The 25,587-nt window shown below is 36.7% G+C and overlaps 1 protein-coding gene across 1 annotated transcript in view; it reads right to left on the minus strand.

The window, feature by feature from the left end:
- The window catches only part of Dgki (diacylglycerol kinase iota), a 466,489-nt gene that overhangs the window by 218,774 nt on the left and 222,128 nt on the right, over nucleotides 1-25,587 (minus strand). The window contains 2 exon segments of the mRNA XM_063250554.1: nucleotides 9,548-9,664; nucleotides 12,873-12,944. Of these exon segments, the coding sequence (XP_063106624.1) occupies nucleotides 9,548-9,664; nucleotides 12,873-12,944 (189 nt within the window).

Below are 25,587 nucleotides of genomic sequence, written 5' to 3' on the forward strand. Positions count from 1 at the left end.
GATTCCTTATGTGCACTGTGGACAAAACATTCCATGGAATTTGATCTCTAAGTTTCTAAATTCCTAGCTAAATGAATCTTTTATCATGTCCATGTCTCTTTTGCATTATAAAAGTATAAAGTATATTTTAATAAATTTCAATTTGTGTTAAGTTGCGGGGGGGAAATAAGCTGGAGTCTTTAAAGATGTAATCAGTTCCAAAGCCCAAGAAATAGGCTGGATACTGTTAGGCTAGCAGAATGAGTGCACCTCAAGATTTTAAAATGTTCATGCCTGGGCCCCATCAAATGCTATTTTTTAATCTGGAGTAAAGCTCAAGCAAGAATACATTTTAAAAGCTCTCAGAGTGATTTTATTACACAGCCAGACCTGAGAACTTGTGTTTGAAGCAAAAGAAAGCAATGTGAGAAAATGTTGACATTGTGGTAAAGCAGAAGACGACTTGGTTTCAATCTTGCATCACCCTGTTGCTAGATCCATGAGCTGGAACAAGTCAAGTAAGCTTTGGAAACTACAGTCTCCTCATTTTAAAATGAACTTACAACACCTACCTCACCGGACAGTGGTGAGGTTTAAACAAGAAAAGTTATGTGAAGCAGTGAGCTCGCTATCAATCCCTTCCTACGCACTTCATTGAAGGTTACTTGCCTCTTTCACAGCACCTAGCACAAATGTTTGGCACAGGTTAGGCATTCTATCATTGTCGAATCAAGAAATAAATATTATTATAATCTCACAGCACTTACTGAGCCTCTCCTGATCACTGGAAAGGGAATGCTTACCTCCTAACTTCTTTGTTGTTTTAGCTCTCTCACTGCCCAGAGCAAGAGCTGGATGCCACTTTGAACCTTCGGACCTTGAGAAGACTCAACAAGTCAACCCTGAGACAGTTCTATTGGACCAGGCCAAGACCTTAAACAAGCTTTTTAAACTTGTCTGACCATAATATTCAGTTTTTCAGATGATTGTAATGATCAAGCAGGTTCGTGGAATACAGGGTTTGAAACTACACGGAAATAAGAACTGACATCTGAAAACAGGTCAGGCAAGGATGCCAATTCTCATGGGGAACTGACAAGCAAAACAGCCTTTTTAAATATAGATATAGCCTGTCAACCCTGCTGCTACAAATGAATCAGAGGCCTTCTTCAGGGAACCACAAGAGGAAAAGATCAACTCTGGGTGGCTAACAGAAGCTGTGTGCAACTAGTGAGATCTCAGCTTACAGCCCCATTATGGCCAAACGGCAAGAATAAGAGGTGTGAAATTTCTCAACACACTTCAAAATTCCTAAGGCAACCTTCCATCAAGTGTGAATATTTACCTCTTTCTACATACATTATTTCTCATAGAAAGCAGAATAATTCAATGAGGAAGAAGTAGATTTAAAAGCATATCTCAGATGTGTTTTAGTCACAGAAAGAGAAGTCGCCACTCAAGCTCATCTACAGTGTCCGTAATCTGCCTGCATCAGTATTGCTGAAAAGCTCAACAAAATTAGGTTGCTTTTCAAGAATGTAAAAATGATGTGATGAGACAAGTTATTGTGAAGACTTCTTGGCCCCAAAACACGAAACCTTTAATATCTGTCCTCTGTTCCAAAACAAAGCCTGCCTGTTACATCAAGGGCAGCTAGCTGAATGGCACAAAGGGTTCTCTTTGCAAGAACAACACAATAATCTGAACAGTGGTTTTTGCATTTTTCTGATTCCAACTGAAGTCACATCATACATATTCTGTGCTTGCTCTTTCATTAAGATCTAAAACAATAAATAAATACAGGCCTTTTATTTCCTAAGATCAAATATCAGGGCAATCTTACCTTGCCACAAAAGTAATCCTATCAAAAAAAAGAAAAAGAAGAAAAAAAACCCTTTTCATTCTGACTCCTTCCTGTGCTGTGAATGAGTACTTACGGATGAATCACTCAGCTGTGAATGAGACGTTAGCTCTTATTACTCTTGAGGGATTTTTTTCCAGATTGTGGTATCACAAATAACTGGGTGTAATAATATCTAAAAAGAAAAGATGTATCACTCCATCATCCCAAAGGAAGTCTTACCCCACTCTATCCTGCATAAAGCTCTGACAGGTCATAGTAGAGACAGGCATGGACTTTGTCTATCCAAGAGCATTCTTCCTGTCTGTTTGAACAGCACAACTAGAACAAAGATTATTGTGAAGCAAGCAAAAGTATAAAGAAAACTCACCCTAAAAGCTCAAGGTTTCAAGAGCTCCAAAGAAGCATATTTTGCTAATTACAAGAAGAATCAGAATTAAAGAAATTGTTTGAACAATTTTGAGGGATAGTCATATACTGCATAAAAATAATTACTTCATTTCATAGGTCCCCAACATTTCAACAATATTATCAAATCATAAGAGATTTTAAAAGTCAGGGCTAGGAAATAATAAATACAAGTATGCATTGTCTATAAGCAGGATCTTTGAAATCGTTTACATATTTATCAGTAGGGAGATTGGACACATAAACACAAATACGGCCATAGTATAGGTTATATATGGTACTTTCAAATGTGACTTAAGTACATATGTAATAACACAGACTTTTTCCAAATTCATTTTGCACCAGACAAGGAAAATCACAAAGCATTCTGGGTAGAATGCCTTTATGTACTAACACTACACACCTCTATACTCACAGTGACTCTGTATATTTTCTATGGGTGCATTTCCATGCATGTAAATTCAAAGTAAAAATTCTACTTAGAAATATAATGGAGGAAATTTGGGACTTGCTTAAGATTTTAAAATGTGGATGAAAGGAGACCTTTTTATCTGAAAAGCTTATTTTTCTACAGGGAAAAATCCTTATGCATCACTGTTATCAACTAAACTGTAACTGGAAAACGGAGAGCTATCATTCTTTCAAAGAAGCTGTATTTTTCCAGCTCAGTGCTCTGAAGTCCCAGTAGGATCTGCTCAGAAAAGAGGGTGAGAGTCCCTGTATACTCTTTCATGGAGGCTGTGGGACTTACTGGAGATTAATGGGAAGTTGAAAACAGTGACATTTTGGAAAAAATAATGTGAAGCATAAAAGTTTGCCTTTAAAAAGCTTTTTGTCTCAGGTTGTACAATAATTTCAAAGAAACATTCTCAACCTTGTCTTTTACAGTTTGATCTTGTAAAAAATCCCCATGATGTAAGTCTTGCTCCATCAGCTCCAAGGATTTGTACTGGTATTTGAACATTTTTAGTGTTGTTCATCCAACTAAAAGATCATGCTCTAATATTTTCAATCCAGAGAAAAAACAATGACACCTACAACTTTAAATACAACTTGAAATTCAAATATATTAACAGATTCAGGCCTGATTGTAAAAATGTTGATTATCATTTGAGTTCCTTAAAATTGTTCTCTTTTAACTTCTAGTAAATTCTTTCCTTCTCTAAGTAATTTGGTGATAAAACTCAACAAGTCATCCAGGTAGCTCCCATTTCCCTCACAGTCAACTTTTCACATAGCTCCAAACTCTACAGCTACTCAAGAAGTCATCACTCACTCTGAGCCAGCCCAATTGTAACACAGAAGGAAAATACGTAGTCTAATCTCATGTCTTTATAAACTACTTTTCCCGAACATTGTACAATGGACTCCCTTATTCATTTAATACAGGAATGTACATAAAAATAAAAAGGGTCAGGTTTCAGTCGTTTGTGGAACATCTTAGAATGTAACCTTGTGGACAAAGAGAGGACTACTCCATAAACAAAAGGATTTTCTTCACTCCTCTTCTCTGGAGTCATTTTTTTGTTTGTTTGTTTTTGTTTTACACACAAACATCCAAATACTGATGACTTTATTTGTTGACTCATCCCAATATATTGCATCTTTTTCCAATGTCACTACCCGAACTTTTCAAAGCCAAGCATGAATGGAATATTTGCTATTCGCTTACCTTGGTATTCATGACTGAAAATGCTCACTCATGCTTCATACTTCCACTACGCTCCTGCATCTTGGGTAACACAACCTCCACCTTGGCCACATAGCTGCTTACTGAGCATGGCTGAACCAATATGTTCCCATCCTAGGTGTAGTTTTCCAGAATTCATCATAATTCAAAATTATAACCCTTCTGAGATAGCAGGAGGTATGCCTTATTAAATATGGCTGAACTCTTCCGACATCCACATTTACTCTGTGCAGTGACTGAAACAGTTCTATCTGTGTTCCCCTAGGGAAAACAGATCATATCTGATTCGTATTTGAATGTCTCACTGTTTATAGTAGCTTCTTTTAATGAAGCTCATTAAACAAATGCTTAATTTCATCTTTTCCTTATTATCTATTTTTGAAGCAGTATGATAAAGTTAAAAATATAGATATGTAATATACATGTAAAACATCAAAGTTGGAAACATTTTACTCTACTGCTCCCTATCAAATTTCTAAATTGTCTCTTTGAATATACTTCTAAATATTTCAAATGAATTATCTGATATGACTACCTCCGAGGAATTGCTAATGACTTGATATCTGTAGTCCATACTTGACACACTGTAGTTTTAATTATCAAGCATGGTTTATCTTCATCACAATGATTTTATTTAATCCTCGTTATTTTTTAACATATATATGATTCAACATTGAAGGCTGTCCTATATGTTCCTTCCATTTTTAATAACAAAACAGCAGTATCACGGTTTTGCTCAATTTGCAGGATTCTCTTCTTTCAGTTTCTGCATGTACACTCAATCTTCTCCCATTCTGTCTTCAATAAATGAAATGAAAAGGCCTTGACTCTCTTTCCTGGATAGGCAACAAGCTAGAAAACAATTTCACTGCAGTGTAAAACACAGCAGTTACAGTATCTCAAAGTACTCTGGGAGCACAGCAGAACCCAGCTCTTACTCTCCTCTCTTCATACCATCTCCTCTGGAAGTCTCATCCCCTTACCATCCTCTTTTGTTTTAACATTGATGGTACAGCAACCTCTGTACAGACCTATGTTCAATATTTTAATCTATTGTAGTGCAAAAGTAGAACCAAAATAGATGTGGTGAATGTTTACATTTAATTACAGAAAAGTAAAAGACAAAGTGAGTACAGGATGTCAAAACAGAGACACAGGAGGTATGATCAAAATATACAGCAAATATGTAAGTCTAAAAAGTTACTTCAGTAAAGAGACACTTTGCCATTTGTCCCCCTCAGAATACTCTCTTGCTCTAACTTTGATCAAATGTGTCTCAACATTTTTGTCACTTTCTGAAACAGTTCTGGAAGTTCTCTGTTCTAAGTTTCTTTATATCAGGTAAGCAAAATATAGTGAATGCTACTGCTAAGTGACATCCAGTAGAAAGGAAGATGTGTGGAAACATTAATCACTATATGTCATATTATACTTCATTCACTGAATCTGAATGTGTGACTTCTGGCTCTTCCACAAAGTCAAACTGGCTGTGAAAGGTAATTGTTTTGAATCAACTCAGGACATACAGACAGCTGTAACAGCACAACTTAAGACACATATAAACTGATAAGAGTGGTGGGATAAGTCTGTTTATAGTGTGGGAGAGGGGTATTTTGAGAAAATTAATGGCAAAGTATAATTTATTGAAATATACTTTTAAATTTTAAACATTTACTATATGTTTTGATCACACTTCCTATGTCTTTCTTTGATATGCTGTACTCCTTAAAGTCAACAGAATATAACAAAAGGCAATCTTTACTGAGCATTTATAATGAGCCAGGTGCTATTCTATGAACATTACAAACTAAGTGCTAGCATTATTTACACTCTGCGATAAACTAAACAGAAGGGTTTAAGTTGTTCAATGTTACACAAATTAGTAACAGGCAGAGCAAGGTTAAGGACCTACGCAGTGCAGTTTCCAAAGCTAGAGCTCTAAAACACTTATACTGTCCTCCCTCAACCATCACACATGAGCTTTTCAGCAAAATACAGTCCACTGATTAACTTATGTAATAGCTTTGGAGCCCACAGCAAAAAAAGATCATCAAGATGTTTAAAGATATTTGACTCAGTAATTCAGTGAGGCACATCATTAAGAACGTGATTTTCAAAATCCCTACATCTAGTTTCCAACCTATCTCAATTTATTTAATAAGTATATGATTCCACATAATGTATTTGACTTTTCTGTGTCTCATTTCCTCAGCTATAGAGTGGAAATAATAGGATACTTGTTTTTAGATGATAAGTAATACATACTTATCATACATATTCCTAATTCATATAATACATTTGGTAAACATTAGCATTAATTCTCCTTATTTTTATAATCTTCTGAGTCATAGAAGAAAAAAAGTGAATGCTGAATAACAAATCTGGACTATAGCATCCAGGGGTGTGGTCTATAAATACTATCTCCTATTAAAAATAACTAAGATTCTTTAGAGAAATTAATGATTTCAGGTATAGACATAAAATGCTCAAGATAATTATGGGCATGATATCAGTCCTGAAACCACAGAAGCTATCAAAACCTTCCTGATTCATGGTAAGAGATAGAAGCTACCAGGAAAAGGACACAACTGGCCAAGTAAGTTAAATAAGGAAATAAATATAATAAGAAGAATGACAATAGATTAAAACACATCATGTTTGTGTGCCATCTATCTACACAGGAACTGTTTAGTCTATAATGATATTCTGCAAAAACAATCACAATAATTCTTATAAGTTACTAAAGCATCAAAATATTATAAAAATTAATTAATAAAAGTGATTTCTCAAACTTTTGCCATATATTTTTTAGTAATAAGGGAAAGATCTCTTTATAGAAAAATCATAACTAAAAGGAGAAAAAGAATAAGCACTGAGAAACCACTCTTTGGTTACTATCATGAAATAATAGATTTTGGAAGTAATTTTTAATGGATAACAATAGCAGGTGAAAGGCTATGATGGATGGTTTAGAATGACAGTTCCCAATCCCACTGATTAATTATGACATCACTAATAGTGAAACACCCCAATATTATGTTTCTTTAATAGAAACATATATAAATATGCAGCATTGCCCATGCATTCTTTTTACCAAAGTTAAAGCTGGATCTAAGTCGGTTTGTATTAGTTTACATAGAATATCAATAACGAAAATCATAGTAGCTACAATCAAACAAAAATCAAAACATGGCAAGTTCTGCAGCAGAAATAACTATATATATATATATATATATGACATGAAAAATTTGAAAAGGTATTATAAATTTAAAAGAGATGTTATACTCAATGAAAGGCAGTTTCAGACTTTGGATTTTGATTAGAAAAACTTTACTGTAAAAAAAGATAGTTGAGAGTAATCAGCAAATCTTTAAAGAATAACTCACTGATAGGTGAGCCAAAGGTACATCATTATCTTTCTTAAAATATTATGTTTTACAAAAATGAAACATTTACAGATTAAATTACATACTAAGTTTGATTCAGCATACTTTTGCAAAAGAAAACAAACTGGGGGTGGGGACTCTTTTTCCAGGAAGATGAGGTAGATGGGTAAGTCTAGCAGGAAAATGGATGTGGTTATGAAAAGGTAACACAGTGGGGTGGAAGCTGTCCGGTACCTTGGTAGTGATATTGTACTGCAGGATCTAATCATAAAGGAACATTCTGTCAAGGGTACAAGGGATTCTTCTATATTATGTCTTGCAGATGCATGTGAATCTCAAAAAAAAAAGTTCAATCAAAAGAAAGAGAAAACGTAACAAGGCAGAAGATAAATGAACAAGAATGGCAGAAAAATTGATTATTACAGAAGAATTCAACAGAATGCTTTTCATTTTATTGAAAATTTCGATGACAAAAAGAGTTTTGTTTTCTAATTTTAGGAAAACTAAACTTAATATTTCTCTGCAGTGTGGACTCACCTTCTGATTTTTCCTAACTGTTCTATTTTGAGTCTTTCAAAATCCCATACAAAGTCATCCCATACATTTACTAGTTTTTTCATCTAAAATACTATTTTTACTTTTACTCCTTTGCAAATAAAGAAACACTCCTTAGTATAAAGTTCATGTGCATCACAATCCCTCCACAGTCACTCCTGAGCAGCTTCCTACTCTTCTCTTCACACCTTTCACTTCAGGCATCTAGTTTCACTGTCGCATGTATACAATTTTGGACACAGTGTCTTGCTCAGGTCATTCTCTTGCCTGCACCTCTTTTTTCTTCTTCATTGACCTAAATCCCATCCATCGTTTTAAAAAATGAATATAATCCACCTCCTCCTGAATCTCCCTCAACCCTTAAAAGAACTCCAGTGATTTTTCAGAGCAAAGATCCTGTGTTGTATCACAATGTCTAAAAGACTTTCTGATACAATCTGAGTTTTCAACAAAAAGGTGTTGATTTCACAGAATTAATACATGGTATAAAGCCTCTGAGAGGTCACTAAATGAAAGAAAAAAATGAAAACAAAGAAGTGAATATGCTAAAGAGATTTAAAAATAAAAAATGGAATTCAGCACACTTGAATCTCAGACAGTAGTATATATATACAGTTTGCTTGCACAACTTATTTAACGTATCTTGGCATTTGATTCCAAAATGTAAAGCAAAAGACTTGACCCCACTTTTAACATGCTGGCATCATACTTGTTTCAGAAAAACTCTGCCAAGGGAGAGTTATAATCCTATGGATTATAATTTGGGAGAGTTATTCTTCCTATTCATCAAGAGACTAAACTTTACATGAAACACGAAGCAACACAGCATCCCTGATTCAGTAGTTTTTAAACAAAACTGAGTTAATGAAAATGAACTGCATGATGACTTTGGAGATCACAGGAAGTGGACCATGACATGTTCTAAAGACACAGTGTTACATTTCATAAGATTTCCTGCATCCTAGCGGAAGTGGAGGCTCTTTGCTTGTAGCACTAGTCTGTCATCCTTAGCTTTGGTCTTGCTGTCCAGGACTACTGAAGAAGACAGTCCTGTGCAGGAACCACCATGGTTCCCAAAATAATAAAGCTGAAACTAACCAGGATGGGAAGAACACCAAGAAAAACACACGATGAGAGTAGGTACTAAAAGAACACATTCTACTTCTCTATATGCAAAGAGTGTTGTTCTCTAGGCAGGCCTTGTGTGTGTAAGAAGGTCATGACTCACAGTATGACTTTCAGGATAGAAGTGGCAAAAATCTTAACCAAACCATGAACCCTGCACAGGTAGCCCTCAACAGACTCCCTGGGAATGCCCAGGCTGGAAGACAAGAATGTAGCAAAAGAATCAGCAGAACCCACCACTGGCACTCAGTGAAATTCAGGAGAGCTGCTGTCAAAGAGAGTATCATTAGCACATGAATGGGGAAGAGACCTTCTTGCCCAGAAACTCTGGCCTTCATGAGGGTGGGGCTGCTGGTCCTTTGAGAGAGCCCAAGGTAGTCAAGTAATGGGTCAATGTAATGAGACTGGAAGCACATGTGGGACCTACGGGATGAGTGAACAGAGATCACAGGAACCCAAAGTCTAGTCAAGGGGAGAAAAGCAAGTAGCAGCAGTTGATTTTTCTCTATGCCAACACAGCATCATGAGGGTCCTGGCAGTTACCTGAGGTTTCTTCACCTTAATGATCCACGTGGGTGGGACAATAACAGCAGCATGGGCCCCCAGGGAGCAGGGTTCCTCAATGTGATGCAGCATGAAACAGGTCACCTTATTGTGAAACTGAAGAGACAAACAGGCTAATGAGCAATTCTGGAGTAAGTACATACTTAAATCTTGTGCATGCACAAACACACACATGCATGCACACATTCATGCACTATAAAGACACATGCTGCTCGTCACCATCCAGCTAGCCCCAGGAACCTAGAGACCAGATTCCCAACTAATTCCAGAATACAAACTTACCACAACAGTTAACAAGAAATCAACCTAGCAGGATGAGGCCTGTGATAACTTTTTACCCTTTACATAGAGATGTTAACAATCTTGGAAGATTGTAGTAATCCCAACATTGCACACAAACGTTTCCCTTGACCTAATGCTGGTCAGAGACTCAGATGATTAAGAATAATATGGAGGGGGAAAAAAAGCAGAAAGGAGATGCCTACTCTCTGCCTCTTCTTTTGCTGTTAGTGATATAAATCCTCCCTGGTTGTCTTTCCAGCTTAGAGATGCCAGGAAAGAGACAGGATGTCTCTTCTGGAAACCTTTAATCCCAGAGGTAACCAAATTCAAGGACACTGTTTCTGCCAGTTCCTCTAAACCCCTTAAAAACACATTGGCCCTATTATACTTGGCAAACCTAAAGTGCTTTTTGTTTTTGAAAGGAAGGAAGTAAATGCAAACTAACATTGTAACAATACCTCAGCAAGAGGCACTTAACTGGATACCCCAGCTGCAAAACTGAAACTGGTGACCTTAGGCCAATCACAATCCTCTTTTGACTATAGAGCCACAGTGATGTGCAGTAACATTTATTTTCCAATAAACATAAAATCAACATTATATAATAATTAGGGACTTTAATCACAATGATATTTTTAAAAAATTAAACAGCAATTTCTACTTGAATTATACTTACAATGGCCATATAATTTATCATTTTAACTGAAACAATTGAAGAATGAAAAGGATCACTGATAATAATAATAATATTGAAACAACAGACAATAATTAGCATGGTCGCAGGAAAACTGGCAAATATGATCACCCTAATTTTATTGTAAAATATCACAGACTTTGTTTTAATTTATGCACATCTTCATGATCTGCTATTATCCTGTGGCTAATTACTAATCAGCCAATTAAATATAAAATATTAAATGATAAAATAGTTAATAATCTTCTCTGCTGCCAGATATTTGTGATCTGCATGAAGTATTATTTCAATGCTTCTTTACTTTTTTTTAGTAACTAAAAAAAAACACTCAAATACATAAATAACATAGTAAGGGTCTCTGAGATTGCCTAAGTCAGTTCTCTCAATTTATAGTTGGGACTAATCTACAGATTAAGATGTAAATTCAATCTTGCAAGTTTTGAATGATTACAGCAGGACATAAATACATGGAACCCAGCTCTTAGCCCCGGGTTCTTTGTCCTGTACCACAGAGGCTCACTGCTTTGTTTGACATCATATATCCTAGGTGGGATCATCAACACTGTAAAATACACAATTTATTTTACATAGTAATTTGAGTCAAAATATTTTATATTTATGATTCTTACAAAATCACGTTCTATAATGTAGGAATCTGGAAAATGCAAAGAGATGTGAAACTGACCAACGGCCAAGTGGAAGTTTAATCTTTATAGACTCAATTGGACTACAATTGAAGACAGCACACATTTACCTTAAAGTGAAGCTGTTTCCAAAGCAACTGACCCTGCGTAAACCATCTCACTCCAGCCTGGTAGCTACACACAGGATGCAGCACAGCCTATCTGAGCATACCTCCCATGATGCTGTGCCCCCAGTGGATCTCACCAATTGGGGGGCTGGGAAGCCAGCATTGTATATAGCATTAAAGACTCTGACACTAGATCAGCTTCTTCCTCCTCTGATAGAAATACTGCCATTAAGCCAGAATTTCACTAAAGCTGGCTAGGATAGTCTTAGATTTGTGAACATACTCTTAAACATACAGACCTTATGTATGTGACAAGGAACTGAAATGTCAAGAACACAGTGCCAGGATGGTGATAAAGCAAGCACCGAGTTTCCCAGTGACAAAACATTCTTCTGACATGTGAGGTCATTTGAAGGAAAGTATGCTAGCAAGATTACAACAATGAAATTGACATAATGCAAATGGTTTTGATGCCCCAAAATGTCATAATGTTTCAAACTAAATGTTGTAGCCTGTGAGACAAATTCAACCTGCTTTTTGCAGAGAGATGAAATTACATGAAAACTCTTAAGTATCATAAAAACACTATAACCCTTTGTCTTCAGATTATCTGTGCAAGGAAGGGGTAATTTGTCTCAAGTCATATGGTCATTCAAAAGAGCAGAGGTCAACAAACATTTTCCATAAAGACCCCTAAGGATTATTTTACACTTATGAGTCCATGTGTCTATGATACAATTAATCAATTCATGTAATGCAGCAAGAAAGTAGCCACAGATAATCCATAAATGTAAAAACAATCATGGATAGCACATAAATAATTTAAGCATTGCTATGTTTCAATAAAACCTTATTTGTAAAAAAATAAATAAGTGGAAGCTTGGGATGGGGGCATCATTTATCAATACCCAAGTTAGAGTAAAAGAATGAACAGGTACCAAGGCAAACAAGAAAACATAGCATCTGGTCTAGACAGAGGAGTTAGGCACTAAAAGTCACTCAAACTAGGTGTAGTGGCACATGCCTGTAATCCAAGCACTCAAGAGACAGAAGCAGGAAGACTGCCACAAGTTTAAGGCCAGCCTAGGCTACATAGTGAGTTCAAGGCTGGACTGAACTAGACCAACAGAGGCCGACTCATACATGCAAACTCACTCACATCAAAACCAGAAGACCAGGATGCCTAGACCCTTGCACAAGAGAGACCTCTCATAGTACCTGTTGCCTTATTCCTAAAATTGCCCCTTCTTACCACAAGGAGAGCTCTCAATCAGTTAGGGGCCAAAAAAGAAATAAGAGTATAGGAATGAGAAGCCCTCAATTCAGTTCCAGGGAGGATTTTTTAGTCTTTGATCCCAGGTTTCAATATATTCAAAAAGAAGGGATAAATGTATCTCTAGAAATTCTCCCAGATGATACATGTTAGTGTTCTATAGCTTTACTATCTTTCTTCCTCCACAAAGCCTAGCTGAGAAAAGTAATAGGAGAAATAATACTTGCAGACAGTAACTCAAGCATTGACACGTCTATTTTGATTTCATGTGAGCACGTATTGTTTTACTTCATCCCAAACTTACCGCCTGCTTGCACCAGGAACAGCTGATAGCCACGATCTCTTTACTGTGGAAGGAGAATTTTTGCTGGAAGCCCTGGAATATTAGATAAGAGACAGAGAACTTAAAAGTCAACCTAATAGCAGCAAGCATTTGTCCCCCACCATGGAGGTTCCACAAAATGAACTATTACCCATTACCATGGTAACCAAAACTTCGAGCACCACACACACAGCTGTACTCCCCACCTTCTGCCATGTGATGGTTTTCTACTTTGAAGCATTCAGAGTATAAGAGACAGGAAGCACTTGTATATCCTACAATACTGACTTCTCTAAGTCAGCCACACAATAAGAAAACTTTTTTTAAAAGTATGTTTCTATATAGTTTTTATTACAAAGGAAACATCACCCATTGGTTTTATATAATAGTGGTCATGTATCTCAGAAGCTTCATAGAACTTTGGCATCTGAGAACCCAGAAGGAAAGAAATTGAGGGTCAGACAGACAGTACTGAAAAGCCAGGGTCTGGGAGGAGTCCAACAGTGTGGTGGGAAATTTGGCTTTCACCACCCCTTCAGGATGTCTGCTCTCAAAACAAGCTGCTTTAGGTTCTATTCTTCACCAGCAAGCAGAAATGAGATGAACAGAATAGCAGAAACTGTCCTGTTAGATGAACAAACAGAATGACTCTGCCATCAAGAATGGAAGAGGTGCTTTTAGCTGTAGAGTCCCTAAGTAATTACCAAACAGAAGTATACAGTAATGCTCAAAGATATTTCTCGCTAAGCCTCAGCCATTTTTCCCCACCAATAAAATGTAAACTCAAACAAATGCAGTGACAAAAAGTCTTAAATAGGAGATACACAGGAAGAGACAGACAGACATAGGTAGAGAGGGGTGAGGAAGAGAGAGAGAGGTCAAAAGAAAGCATAATGGTGTGAACTGGCTAAAAAAGTCTTGCTTAATGTTTACAGATAGCTTTAAGTTGAGAGTCAAAATACATTATGAAATGATGCTTCAGTACTACTGGCAGCATTCACAATTCCCACTTGTCCGTAGCATTTATGTGCTATTGGGCATCACTCCTCTTTGAATTTCTCTCCTCTTATTTTCCCAACACTGCCAGTTCTCGTCTGACCACTCAGTCCATTGTATGTGGCCATCAGTCCAGAACTGGGTTCAGTCATCTATGCCCTATGATGCATCCTCTGATCATTCTCTTTTGCCCCACCATTAAACATCACAACCCTGAGCAAGACTTCTTAATATCAGACCTGTAGCTCTGTGTGCATGCCTCTCCCCTAGGTGATGGACACTGCTGTGCCTCCTTTTGTCCACAACTGCACTTTCTCCCAAGATTGCTTCTGAGTCACACATGGGCTAAAATGCTGGGTAGCTTTGGTGTCTATGTGTTTGCTACTGCTCTTGCCCAAGCATCATTCCATCAACTTATACATCAAACAGCTGGATGTCAAATAGAAGCCAGGGAGAGACGGCAAAGTTGAGATCTTCTTATTGGCTGGGTGAACCAATGAATTCATTCTTCTAATTTTTCCCTTCATCTGAAAATGGAACTAATGATAGAAACCTCTCCTATATGACTAGGTCCTCATACTAATCAAATGTGGCAATGTATTTAAGAGTTCTATGACACCACATTTTAAGTACATAGAGAGTGATTATTGCTAAGGCCTATCAACCAGAACTTCATCTTGCTGAGAAAAGTTGGTGTCAAATGTGCTTATATGCACTCTATTCAATATTATAGGAGGAGTTTATTCAGCTGAGTCATCCAATAAATACTGGCCTAAAAGCTTCAGAAAGAGAACAGATGCAATTCACTGCAGCACTAATAGCCAGGCTGATACTAGAAACAAACAACAAGGCCAATCACAACTGGGGCACGGGGCATGATGCTCATGCATGATTGCGGCAGGTCCCTTGGAAACAGGCCTGCTAGTAATCAGCTCTGTGCTTTGTTTTGGATTCTAGTCTGTCAGAATCACAGCAACCATGGCTTTGGAGCTATTATCTAATAGAGGAGCATAAATAGAACCATTTCAGAGCCTTCATGTACCGAGTTTTAACAAGACTACCTGCTATGAGGAGAGTTTGGCCAGGCTCATACAGAGCAGCAAAGAGAACCAGATTTCTAATCAGCCATGTTTAAATGTTGGTCCAAATTTGCTATTATGGTACTGAAAGATGCCCCAACGGAATATTCAAATAACATTATTTTGTTCAGTACTTTCAAAGAAGAAAATAGAGATGTTAGGCTAAATGCTTTGGATCCAATTGATTTCAAAATTAAAAATACCAAGAACACTGACAAGTGTTCAGCTCTACATCCCTGGTGAAATTCAAGAGGATAATACATGAAATGAGCTGAAATTAGTTCACTGTTTCTGTATTTAACTGAGGCTTGAAGTGGGGAAATCTCTTGATCACAAGCTAATTCCCTGTTTAATTGAGGTCTATCCAACATAAGAATTGATACTTCACTTGCCTAGAAAATTTATACCAAAGACTCCTTTCTCTACCCATCAATATGACCAAAGCTCATAAAGTGTACAAAAGGAAAACTCAAGGGAATTATAAAGTAAGACTCATCAATTTTCCTCAAATAATATTTATCTGAAAAAAAACTTCAGGGATGTTAGCTCAAATGCTCCCTATGATTTTTCATATATATATATATATGTTTCATATATATGTTTCAAATATATAATATAAATATAAATATATATATATTTCAAATATATAATATAAATATATATACTTCAAATATATATATATATATATATATATATTCTTACACATTTGATCTTTCATGTCTAAAATATTTGTCATAATTTGAGACTCAAAGTTCATAATTTCTGGCAAAGTAGGATTGAAACTGTAAAGGAAAATTGTTGTACCATTCTCTTACTTGTATCTTATGGAATATAATTTTTTTTTGTCTTTTTCATTTTTATCAGGACCAGCGATCGAACTCACAACCGCTCACTTGCAAGGTAGGCGCTTATGTCACTGAGCTAAATCCCTAGCCCCTCTTATGGAATATAAACATCACAGTGACTTGGTACAGATTAAGGTAAGAAAGTATTCTACTTTCAGCAGGACTTCTGCCAGATAATCTCAAACTGACAGCATTGCAACAGTTTTCAACCAGTTGAAGCTGGTAAGTAAACAAGACCTTCTAGCTAACCAGTTATGGCCCCATACCAACCTAACTGAAAACTCTTTTCTGATCAATAAAAAAGAAGTATTCTAGTTAACCAACTATAAACTGATTTGTGGGCTAATTTGGTCTTCTCTAGAGTGTAAGTTTCAATCTTTAATTAGCAAAGTCACCAGGAACTATCCCCTTTCTTTCTATTTTAGTGTATGTGCTCCCAAAGTGAGTGAGCATCCTTTTCTTAATACATGTAAATAACTTTTTCCTTTAACAAACTATTCAGTTTAGACTGTCACTGATATTTGCACCCTTATCTGGCAGTATGAATCCCTGAATGCTAGTATGATATTATGCTAGTAGGATAGTATGCCTTTCCTTTAGTTTTGAGGAAGTATAAAAAAACTGTTTAATATTCTAGCCTTGACAAGTCTAGGATTTATCTATTCATAGAAAATCTAATTTACCTGAAATTTCTAAATTTCCTATCTGAATTTCAGGATATTAAGTTAAACTTGTTATAATCATTTAAGATTTTCAAAATGTAAACATGTACAATCTAAATTGGGTAAGAATATCTTTAAAATGAATCACAGTAAGCAATGTCCTGATTTCTGAGAGTTCTTCACATTATATGAATTTACAATTACCTTATTGAAGTTATCTTTGAAAGACTGAATTTCATGTCTACTGGGTTTAATCATAAAGCATTTTATGGTGCTAATGAAAGACAGAAATTTGTGAATGCTTATGTTGTCCACACAGAGCACTGATGGCCAACCTATGGCACACATGCTATAGCAGGCTGCCTGCTATCATGAAAAGCTCTAAGATCTGCCTTCACTGATACTGACTCTCCATCCTGGCATATCACTAACACCTACAGAACAATGTGTTCTTCCTCAACAGAGCATCCTGAGTTGTTGGTGTTTATAGTATGCTACTCAGAGCAGGTAAGTCTTATCATCAGTAGATAGTTTCCACTTTTTCCATTCATTTATCTGAAGGTCCCTGCTATAAACTAGAGATCAAAAATTGAGTTTTCTGGGAGGAAAAGTAAAACTTCAGATGGTATGAAGACACGAAGAAATGATTTCCTGGTTGTTTCACTTCAGAAGCAGATGAGTTCATGCAAACAGACAGCTGAAATTCAGATCTCAGAGCTAGGATAAAGAACTCCAACAATGGCTACTGATTGATGCTTAATTTTACAAGTAAACTATTTCTAGTCGTTATTTTTATATTTCATATTTTTATAATCATCCTGATTTTAAGACAATGATGTCTTATACAGAGAGTGTTACAGAGTGGTATTATTTACAAACAATTTGGCTCACAAAAAGAATCATTTCGCAAAATTTTGTTTTTGTCAGAAAAACTACATTGAGTGACAAACACAACCATAGCCATTCTTCCCACACAAACACTAACATGGCCCTCTTTTGCAAAATCTTGGAATAAATTAAGTTCTTGAACCAAGGCACCACTGTATTTAAGGCTGACAAAACAGTATTTGAAGCTTTTAGTTGTTTGGTTCATATCAAAGTCCTGGAACAGTATAGAGCCTTCATAGATTAAAGTATTTTCCTCATGATGCAACTAGGACAAACTATAATAATGCTGACCCGTTAAAATTTTATTTCTATATCTGATTAACCCATAATTAATGCTTTTGCAGATTAAAATTATTACTTTTTTCTTTCCTTCCTTCACTTATTCACCAAGTAGGTTGTTTTTTGGGAGAAAAAGACTAGGTAAAATATCTTAATTTTTTTTAAAAGACAGAATTGGTATTAACACAGTTACCAACTACAAATCACAACAGCTTTTAATGACACCATATACTGCATGATTTTGCAGACTGGATGACATTACAGGAAGTAACTGGTCATAATTTACCATTCACAAATAGACTGTGGGAAATGTCCTTGTGCTGGTAGTACTAACTACCCTTTTTTTAAAAATAAACCTGAACTATTTTGCTATACAGCTTTCAGTCAACTAAGAGACAAAATTTGCCAAGGCTACTAAAATTCCACTCCTGCTGGATTCATGAATTCCTGTCAAGGTAATATCGCTATGTAATATATGTCTTAGAGAGAGAGAAAAGTCTGCTGTCTGCAGTTCTGTCTTGATTTTGGGGTTTCACTCCATCTACTCTTTCCAATAGTATGTCAGGTAACTTCATAATCCTTTTACACTAATGTACCAGCCAGAAAAGGTACAAGGGCTGCTAAGAGAGAAAAATACACCTCAAAAAACCCAGCTGCAGATCTAACCAATATGTACTAGTAGGAGTAGAAGAGTGAGGGAAGCTTAATCCCAAGAATATAGGATGGTGAGGGCAGGATGCAAAGCTGGGTAAAGAGAGCTTCTTGGTGTCAGAGCATCTGTAACAAAAGTGTTAGACTCAATTATTATAAGTTACATATATTATGTACAAAGATTAGGTTTTAACCACTTAATAGTTTACCCTTAGCATCATTCGGGTAGTGCATTTATTTACATACTGACTGTGCCAAGTGTCACTTGGGCAGGTGTCATATCAACCTGTCAATTCTCGTATTGAATAAACTTGATAAAATTATCATTTTTATATTTCCCGTTACATTATTTTATAAAAATTAATGAAAAATATGCAATTTTTGTTATCTTGTATTTAAATATTTGGACTGGTAAGTGGTTAATAGATACTAACAGATGACTTATCAAGACCCCCAGAAGATGATAATACTAAGATAGTTTTTGAAAACTTGAACAAGGAAACAATATATATTACATGAGGTAGAAATGGTGGAATCACTTGACACAAGAAGAAACAATAAAAATTTCACAGAAATAAGCATACTGGATTTGCCATTCTAGGTAGAGCAAAAAGGCTCACCAGCTGACTATAAAGTTCAGGAGTTCCAAAGGATTCTACACTTATGAAAATAATAAGAAATACACTAGAAAGAAGGGCACTGTTATTGTGAAAAAGCTCAGAGGCCACTGTCCTCTGTGTGTTAGCCCTGATGGTAGGAAATTAGAGTTCCAAGACAAAATAGACCATCAGAGCAAGGTTGGTACCTTTACCATAAGAATAACACTGCAGCTAACCTGGGCAGCTTAAGTTACTTAGCAAACCCCTAGGTTAAGCCTCCAGGATTCCATCTTCAGTACCACAGAGAGAAAGAAAGAAAGTGAAGGGAAAGGGAGGGGCAGGGGACAGAGGGAAAGAAAAAGGAAAAAAAAAAGAAAGATGGAGAAAGAGGAAGAAAAAGAGAGACAGAAAGAGAAAGAAAGAGAAAGAAAGAGAAAGAGAAAGAGAAAAGGAAAGGGGAAGGGAAAGGAGAGGAGAAGAAGTATTGTCATCATGATGCTTGATTTATATAGAGCTATGGAAGTGGTTAAAACAATATGACATCTGAAGAAGCAAGATAGATTTTTAGATAAAAGGCATACTGTTCAATCAATACAAACAAAAGAAATCAAAAAACAATGATCAAGAGAGATGAAAGATGGTGCTTCAAAACAGAGACATAATCTATTGTTCTGTTTCTGTTCAGTTTTCAAATATAACCACTGATCGAAGGGGACGGTAAGTATCCAGGAGAAGAATCCTACAGCATTACAGCAAGGGACCATAGTAACATTCCCATGCCTCCAAAACAAGGACCCACAGCTATCCATTTCTGTAGCTAGACACTGAAGAGAGACAAAAATATTTAAATGTTTTGAAGACTTTTGGGCAAGGGTCAAGTTGACCTGTCTATTCCAGTATTAGTAAATATCTTACAGTAAGAATATTTATAAAGTGGATTCCTAGGGATGTTTCACAGAATCTAGTGAATTATGAAATTGAAATGGACACATATGGCATTTGGCAGAACCCTAACACTGGTTTGGGGACTTACAGTAGAAGAGTCAGTAAAGCGTAGAGGGCCAAATGAACCCACAAATCATCCTCCCATATCTAAATCAAGTTCAATGCCATACTATCAAAAGTAAGAAGTATTAGGTGATTTCAAACTAGTAATTCTAAAGTTGTGATAATGATTTTATGTTTATGTTTTCTTCAAATTCCCTTAGTGTCACCCTTATAAACTAGAGGAGGCTGGAGACAGAAGTGGTAATTCCTAACACATCTTCCATTTAATGTTCCAGTTGAGGTACTATTAACCTCGCCCCCCAAAAGAAACACTGAAGAACAATGCTATCACAGACATGACTCTTCATGCAGCCACTGTGCCTAATTTGGAATCCTCCAGCTTTGAATGTAAGGCATGTGGTCATTAATTTGGCAAAGGAGAATAAAAAAATATTTGAATTCACTTGTGGTGTTAACACTGTACTTTCATAAGTTTTTCCCAAAACTCTGAATTTTTCTGAATACAGTATCATCGAAATGTAATACAAAGGCACATGTATCATATGAACACTGTACAGAAACTCATTTGGCCCACTGTACTGAGGACAACATGTTAAAGTGAATGAGAAAGAGACAGATACATTAGTGATCTTAGTGAAACAGAAGGTGAGGCGATTTACCCTGTCCATAATGAGAAAGGTTTCACCTGGTAGAGACCCTCCATAGCCTAAGGCATTCCTCAGTCTAAGAACACATTAATGCATTTCACAACTGTGACTGCAAAGCATGAAGCACACTTGTAGGCTTTTTTAGTTTTTAGTTTTTAGATGCAACAGATTCCACACTTAGGAATACTGATCTTATCCTTTTAATGGATGATATTAAATGCTGCCAGCTTAGAAAGGGGCACAGAATAGGAAAGAACTCTCTAAACAGGTCCTTTCTGCAACCAAAGCAGCCCTGTTGCCCCATGCTCCTGGAGGGACAGAGAAAGAGTAAAGATAGCTGTGTGTTTATGACCAGCACTAACAGAATCACAGGACAGGCTTCAAGAATCTGAGACAAGCCTATGAATGTATCCAAGAGAGAATTGCAAACCACATATAAATATCGTGTGGCAGGTCATTATGCTCTGGTAGAAAGACACATGAACACAAATCATTAGGTGTCATGAACTGGGTTCTGCCAAATCACAAAGTCATAAAGCTGGATAATCCCAACCTCAATCTATTGATACATTAAGGAATACCATCTAGGTTCTGCCTTGGGAGATTCCAGCGAAGCACAAATAGGTATCTCAGAAGCTCCATAGCATCTACTACGAAACCACCAGGTCTCTCACTCAACTCACACCTATGGAAGTGTAAACATTTTCAATAACCATCTGAAAGAAAAGGCAGAGCTGATACTGGGTCTGGGTAGGTCAACCAGCAATATAAGTCTAGGCCAAGAGTAGACTCTTACTGCACTAATGTCTACTCAGAAGTGAACTCTGGAGACATAACCAACAAGAAATGTTCTTTGTGGGCCTAATTTCAGGTGGAGAAACTGGTCATCTACCTTGTGTAACAAGATAGGTAGAAGCCCAATATAAAAATACATAATGGCACAGTCAGAGTTAAATATCTTGGCTTATTGCTCAGCAGCATGTGAATAAACTTATGTTAAAAAGTAAAGATCACTATATTGCATGTTAATGTCCACTAGAGAACATTCATCGTATAAAAACAGAAAACAGATATAACTGAGGCACTACACTGTGTTATGAGTTGTCCCATTAATGCATAAATGGGTTCATTGCTACAGTACCCATAGTGTCAGTGAGAGATGCCATATTTGGGTATAAAATACAGGCTTCTTCTCACCAAAACTGAGCTAGCTATTTCCAGTGCTTGAGGAACATCCATCCTATCAACCAAAGACATCAAAGCAAGGTAGTCAATATTGCCGTATCCCTCAAAGGGAGTAACAAGTTACTTGATGGAAAATTGGTAACATAAAATTCCTTCCACTCTGGAAGGGACAGCCACTCACCTTGAACAGAACTTGCCTTCACACAGTGTCTGAATCACCAAAACAGAATACTATACGACACTGTATCAGATCAATGAAAATATTCTGTGGCAATGGAGGGGCAAGGATGGGCATGTGTGACATTCAGTAGTCCTACAACATCTCACATCACCCAGAAGCCGTAGGCCTGACACAGAGATGCAGTAATATTTTAAAGGCACATATAGGCTTATGCTCTGAAAATATGTCCAACAAGTACTATCCTCTACGCTCAACATATTCACTAGTTTCATCATAACGTTATGGTGCTGGATTTGTGTAGCAAAACATATGGTTGCAGAAACCAAGAATTGGAAGTACAGTGACCCTGTCTATTATCCTTTCCAAGGGCTCACTTCAGGGAATTTATCTGAGGACCTGAATAACAAAAGGAGAACATCTTCAGAATGGAATACAACAGTCACCTCCTAAACTGTACCAGAGTGACCAATTACTTTGAGATTTTTGTGTCGAGCGATTAGCAGGAACAGGAAGGAATTGCCATATTGGTGGGAATAATCCATCCTGATCAACAGATAAAGGTGTAGCTGGAAGAATACATCTGGTTCCCAGGTAATCTACTGGGGCACTTTTGTAACTCTAACTTTTTAAATGAGAAATAGACAAGGGTAGTAGTCAAGACCAAGGTAAGAGGTGTAGACTACTGAATGGTAAGAGTTGTGGCATCCTGTTGTAGTCAGGGTTTACCACGGGAAAAACAATACAGGATAAATAATTTATAGAATTATTTCATAATATTTACCAAAAAAGTCAAATGCAGATGAGTGCAGGAGATCTGTCCTCTCACTAGAGATCCAAAGAGTCCATCTAAGGGCCTGGATCTCACAGCATTGTCCTGCACAAGTCCAGCTAAAGATGTCCTCCACCAGTCCAAGTAGATGCCTAGAGCCTATGACAATGTCTCACACAAGTGTATATCAAGGATCTGTACTGGGAAGGCCCAAAGGTCAGTGGTGAAAGCTACGAAGTCTGCACCAGCAGGCTGAAGGATTTACACTGGAGCCAGTAAGTGGTGCTCAAACTAAGGACCAGAGCTCCTCTAAAGAGAACTACACTCATCCTCAGATACAGTAATGACCTGAGTTCCTCTGGTATTGAAAATAGCCAAGTTCATAGCAGTCAAGCCAGCATGAAAAGGTTCTTCAGGAGGATCAACAGCATACCAACTTCTCCTCCAGTTCTCCTTTTAGGTTATTGGCAACAATCTTCAGGTGGGCATTCCATACCCAGAACCACACTGATTCAGTTCATCTGGGTGTTATAAGTTTACCATTAGTTAATCCACTATACATCACTATCAGTAGGTGGTCTAGACCATAAGTGTTAACTAAGAAGGAAGCAAATCCAGAAGAGTATCTTCTACAGCAGCATTTGACTAGTAAACAGCAAGTAGAATTCTAGCTTATCATATTGCTTTCAATCAGCTGAAGCTGACATATAAGTGGTTATATCTGTATCTGCTAGATTGCAATAGTTCATTGTGGTGTCAACTGAAATACAAAATGTCCAGTGGATTAGTTACAGGTATGCCAGGATGATTGACAGACTAAGGAAGGAAGACCTCCCCTGAATGTGATACCAACCAATAGGCTTGTAGCTGGATGAACAAAAAGGGAAAGGAGACTTCATCAGAGTAATTGCAGAATATTTTCTGACCAATATGTATTAACTGACCTGGAGGTACTTTTCGGGTTATTTGACTTGTTTAATCACAAATGGGTGTTCTTTGAGGTTAGGTCTGCTATACAGAGGCTGAAAGCTCCATTGATTAATCAAAAGAACCTTGACTTTTGCTGTCAGATTACCATTCAGCATGGATTTCTCTCTCCAGAGTATAAAACTAAGCATACTTCTAAGATAATAATGTGTAATTTATCAACTAGTGATTTCTTATTGTTATTGTTTTTGAAATGGTGTATTATCTCTACCCTTCTTTCTGTTTTGCTTTTTTCTCTCTCTCTCTCTAAATAAAACTAAGTATAAGCCGAGGATTTAGCTCAGCGGCATAAGCGCCTACCTGGCAAGCGTGAGGACATGAGTTCAATCCCGGGTACAAAAAAATAAAAAAACTAAACATAGCTTTGCTTATCACTGTAATCACTATACCCTTGATTAATACCTCCCCTTTCCTGGATGAACTTGAAAGACTTTAAACAGTGAAATGAGTCAGATACAACAAGGGAAAGACTGCATGATACCATTTCTAAGAGGAATGTAAAATGGAGAAAGAGTAGGATGATGGTTGTTCTTATCCTTTTGCTTGATAATCAACCAAGAAGGGGCTGGAGATTTAGCTCAGCGGCATAAGCACCTGCCTTGCAAGCAGGCGGTCGTGAGTTCGATCCCCGGTACCGATAAAAATGAAAAAGACAAAAAAAAAAAAAAAAAAAAAATCAACCAAGAATAGAAAGAAAAGCTAGGGTTCAGTGGCTATATTGGAAGGAGCAGCTTAGAGAGGCTTGGATTCCATACCACTGTTCTGTCACTCACTCTGTAACTCCTCCATGGTTGTCCTGAGGGTAGTGGAAGATGTCTCCCTTACAGCTGGAGAAACAGAGAGATCACCCAACCTGTCCAATTTCTGTTTGGGTCCTCACCCTTGACCTTCCACCCCTTCTTCCTAAGCCTGAGTGTCCCCTGAAAGCTGATCCCTAGGGTTTCTTGAAACTGAACCTCAATCTGCTCATTTTCAGGTGAGCACGGAATGTTTTTTTCAGTTGATATAGAACATTCTCAAAGGCCCCAGGTCAGTATTTGCTATTGCAGTGATACCTGTTGTTGAACTCAATTCATTTCAGTATGTCTTCATACACTAAAAAGTTTGAGAACTGAATATATTTTTCCCATAAGAAATAATGGAAAACCACAAAACCGGTTCTCAGGCTTAAAAATTACACAAGCACTATATGTTGTCTGGGTGAGAGTGGAACTTAGACTGACGAAGAGTCACCATGAAGTGTGTGACTCACTCTCCACCCACACAGGTAAAGTCAGACTTTCAGTTCAACTATGAAGCAAAGTTACAAACACCGAGCAGTCTTTTTTTTTTTTTTTGAACTTTTCTGTTTGAGTAGCATAAAGTTCCAGTTTGGAGTTCTTTTACAACTGACATATTATTGAATTTTTAAATCCTATAATCCTTTTTACTAGCCCTACAATATCTCAATAAGGTAGTGCAACATTTATGATCATTTGGTCATTTTGTCATTATAAAAAGACTACTATATATACTACTTTTAGATGTGCATATTTTACAGATTGCACCTTAGTTCATTTTAAATTAATTCTTAGCAGTACCTATATCACAGTTAAAGAGTAATGTTGATATGCTGCATGTAGATAAGTTTACTTAAATATGACAGTAATACAATTTATGCATAAATATTTTATTAATGATATGACATGCTTGGTTAAAGAAATGAAAGATGTCAAATAAAGTAAGTCAAAGTTTATGTGTTAATTAAAAACTTCAAGATTTGATAATAAATTTTGAGTTGTGAATTTTGAACAGTTATCTGGTTTACTTTATAATGTTTACATATGTATTTGTACATAAAAAGATAAACTTCCAAATTGTAATTTACAAACATATTTTCACAATTTCCAAGTCCTAGGCTTGTATGCTTAGTTCTCTAAAG

This window comes from Cavia porcellus, unplaced genomic scaffold (assembly GCF_034190915.1).
Source record: "Cavia porcellus strain 051 isolate PalLab524CR breed Dunkin Hartley unplaced genomic scaffold, mCavPor4.1 scaffold_6, whole genome shotgun sequence".
NCBI lineage: Eukaryota > Metazoa > Chordata > Mammalia > Rodentia > Caviidae > Cavia > Cavia porcellus.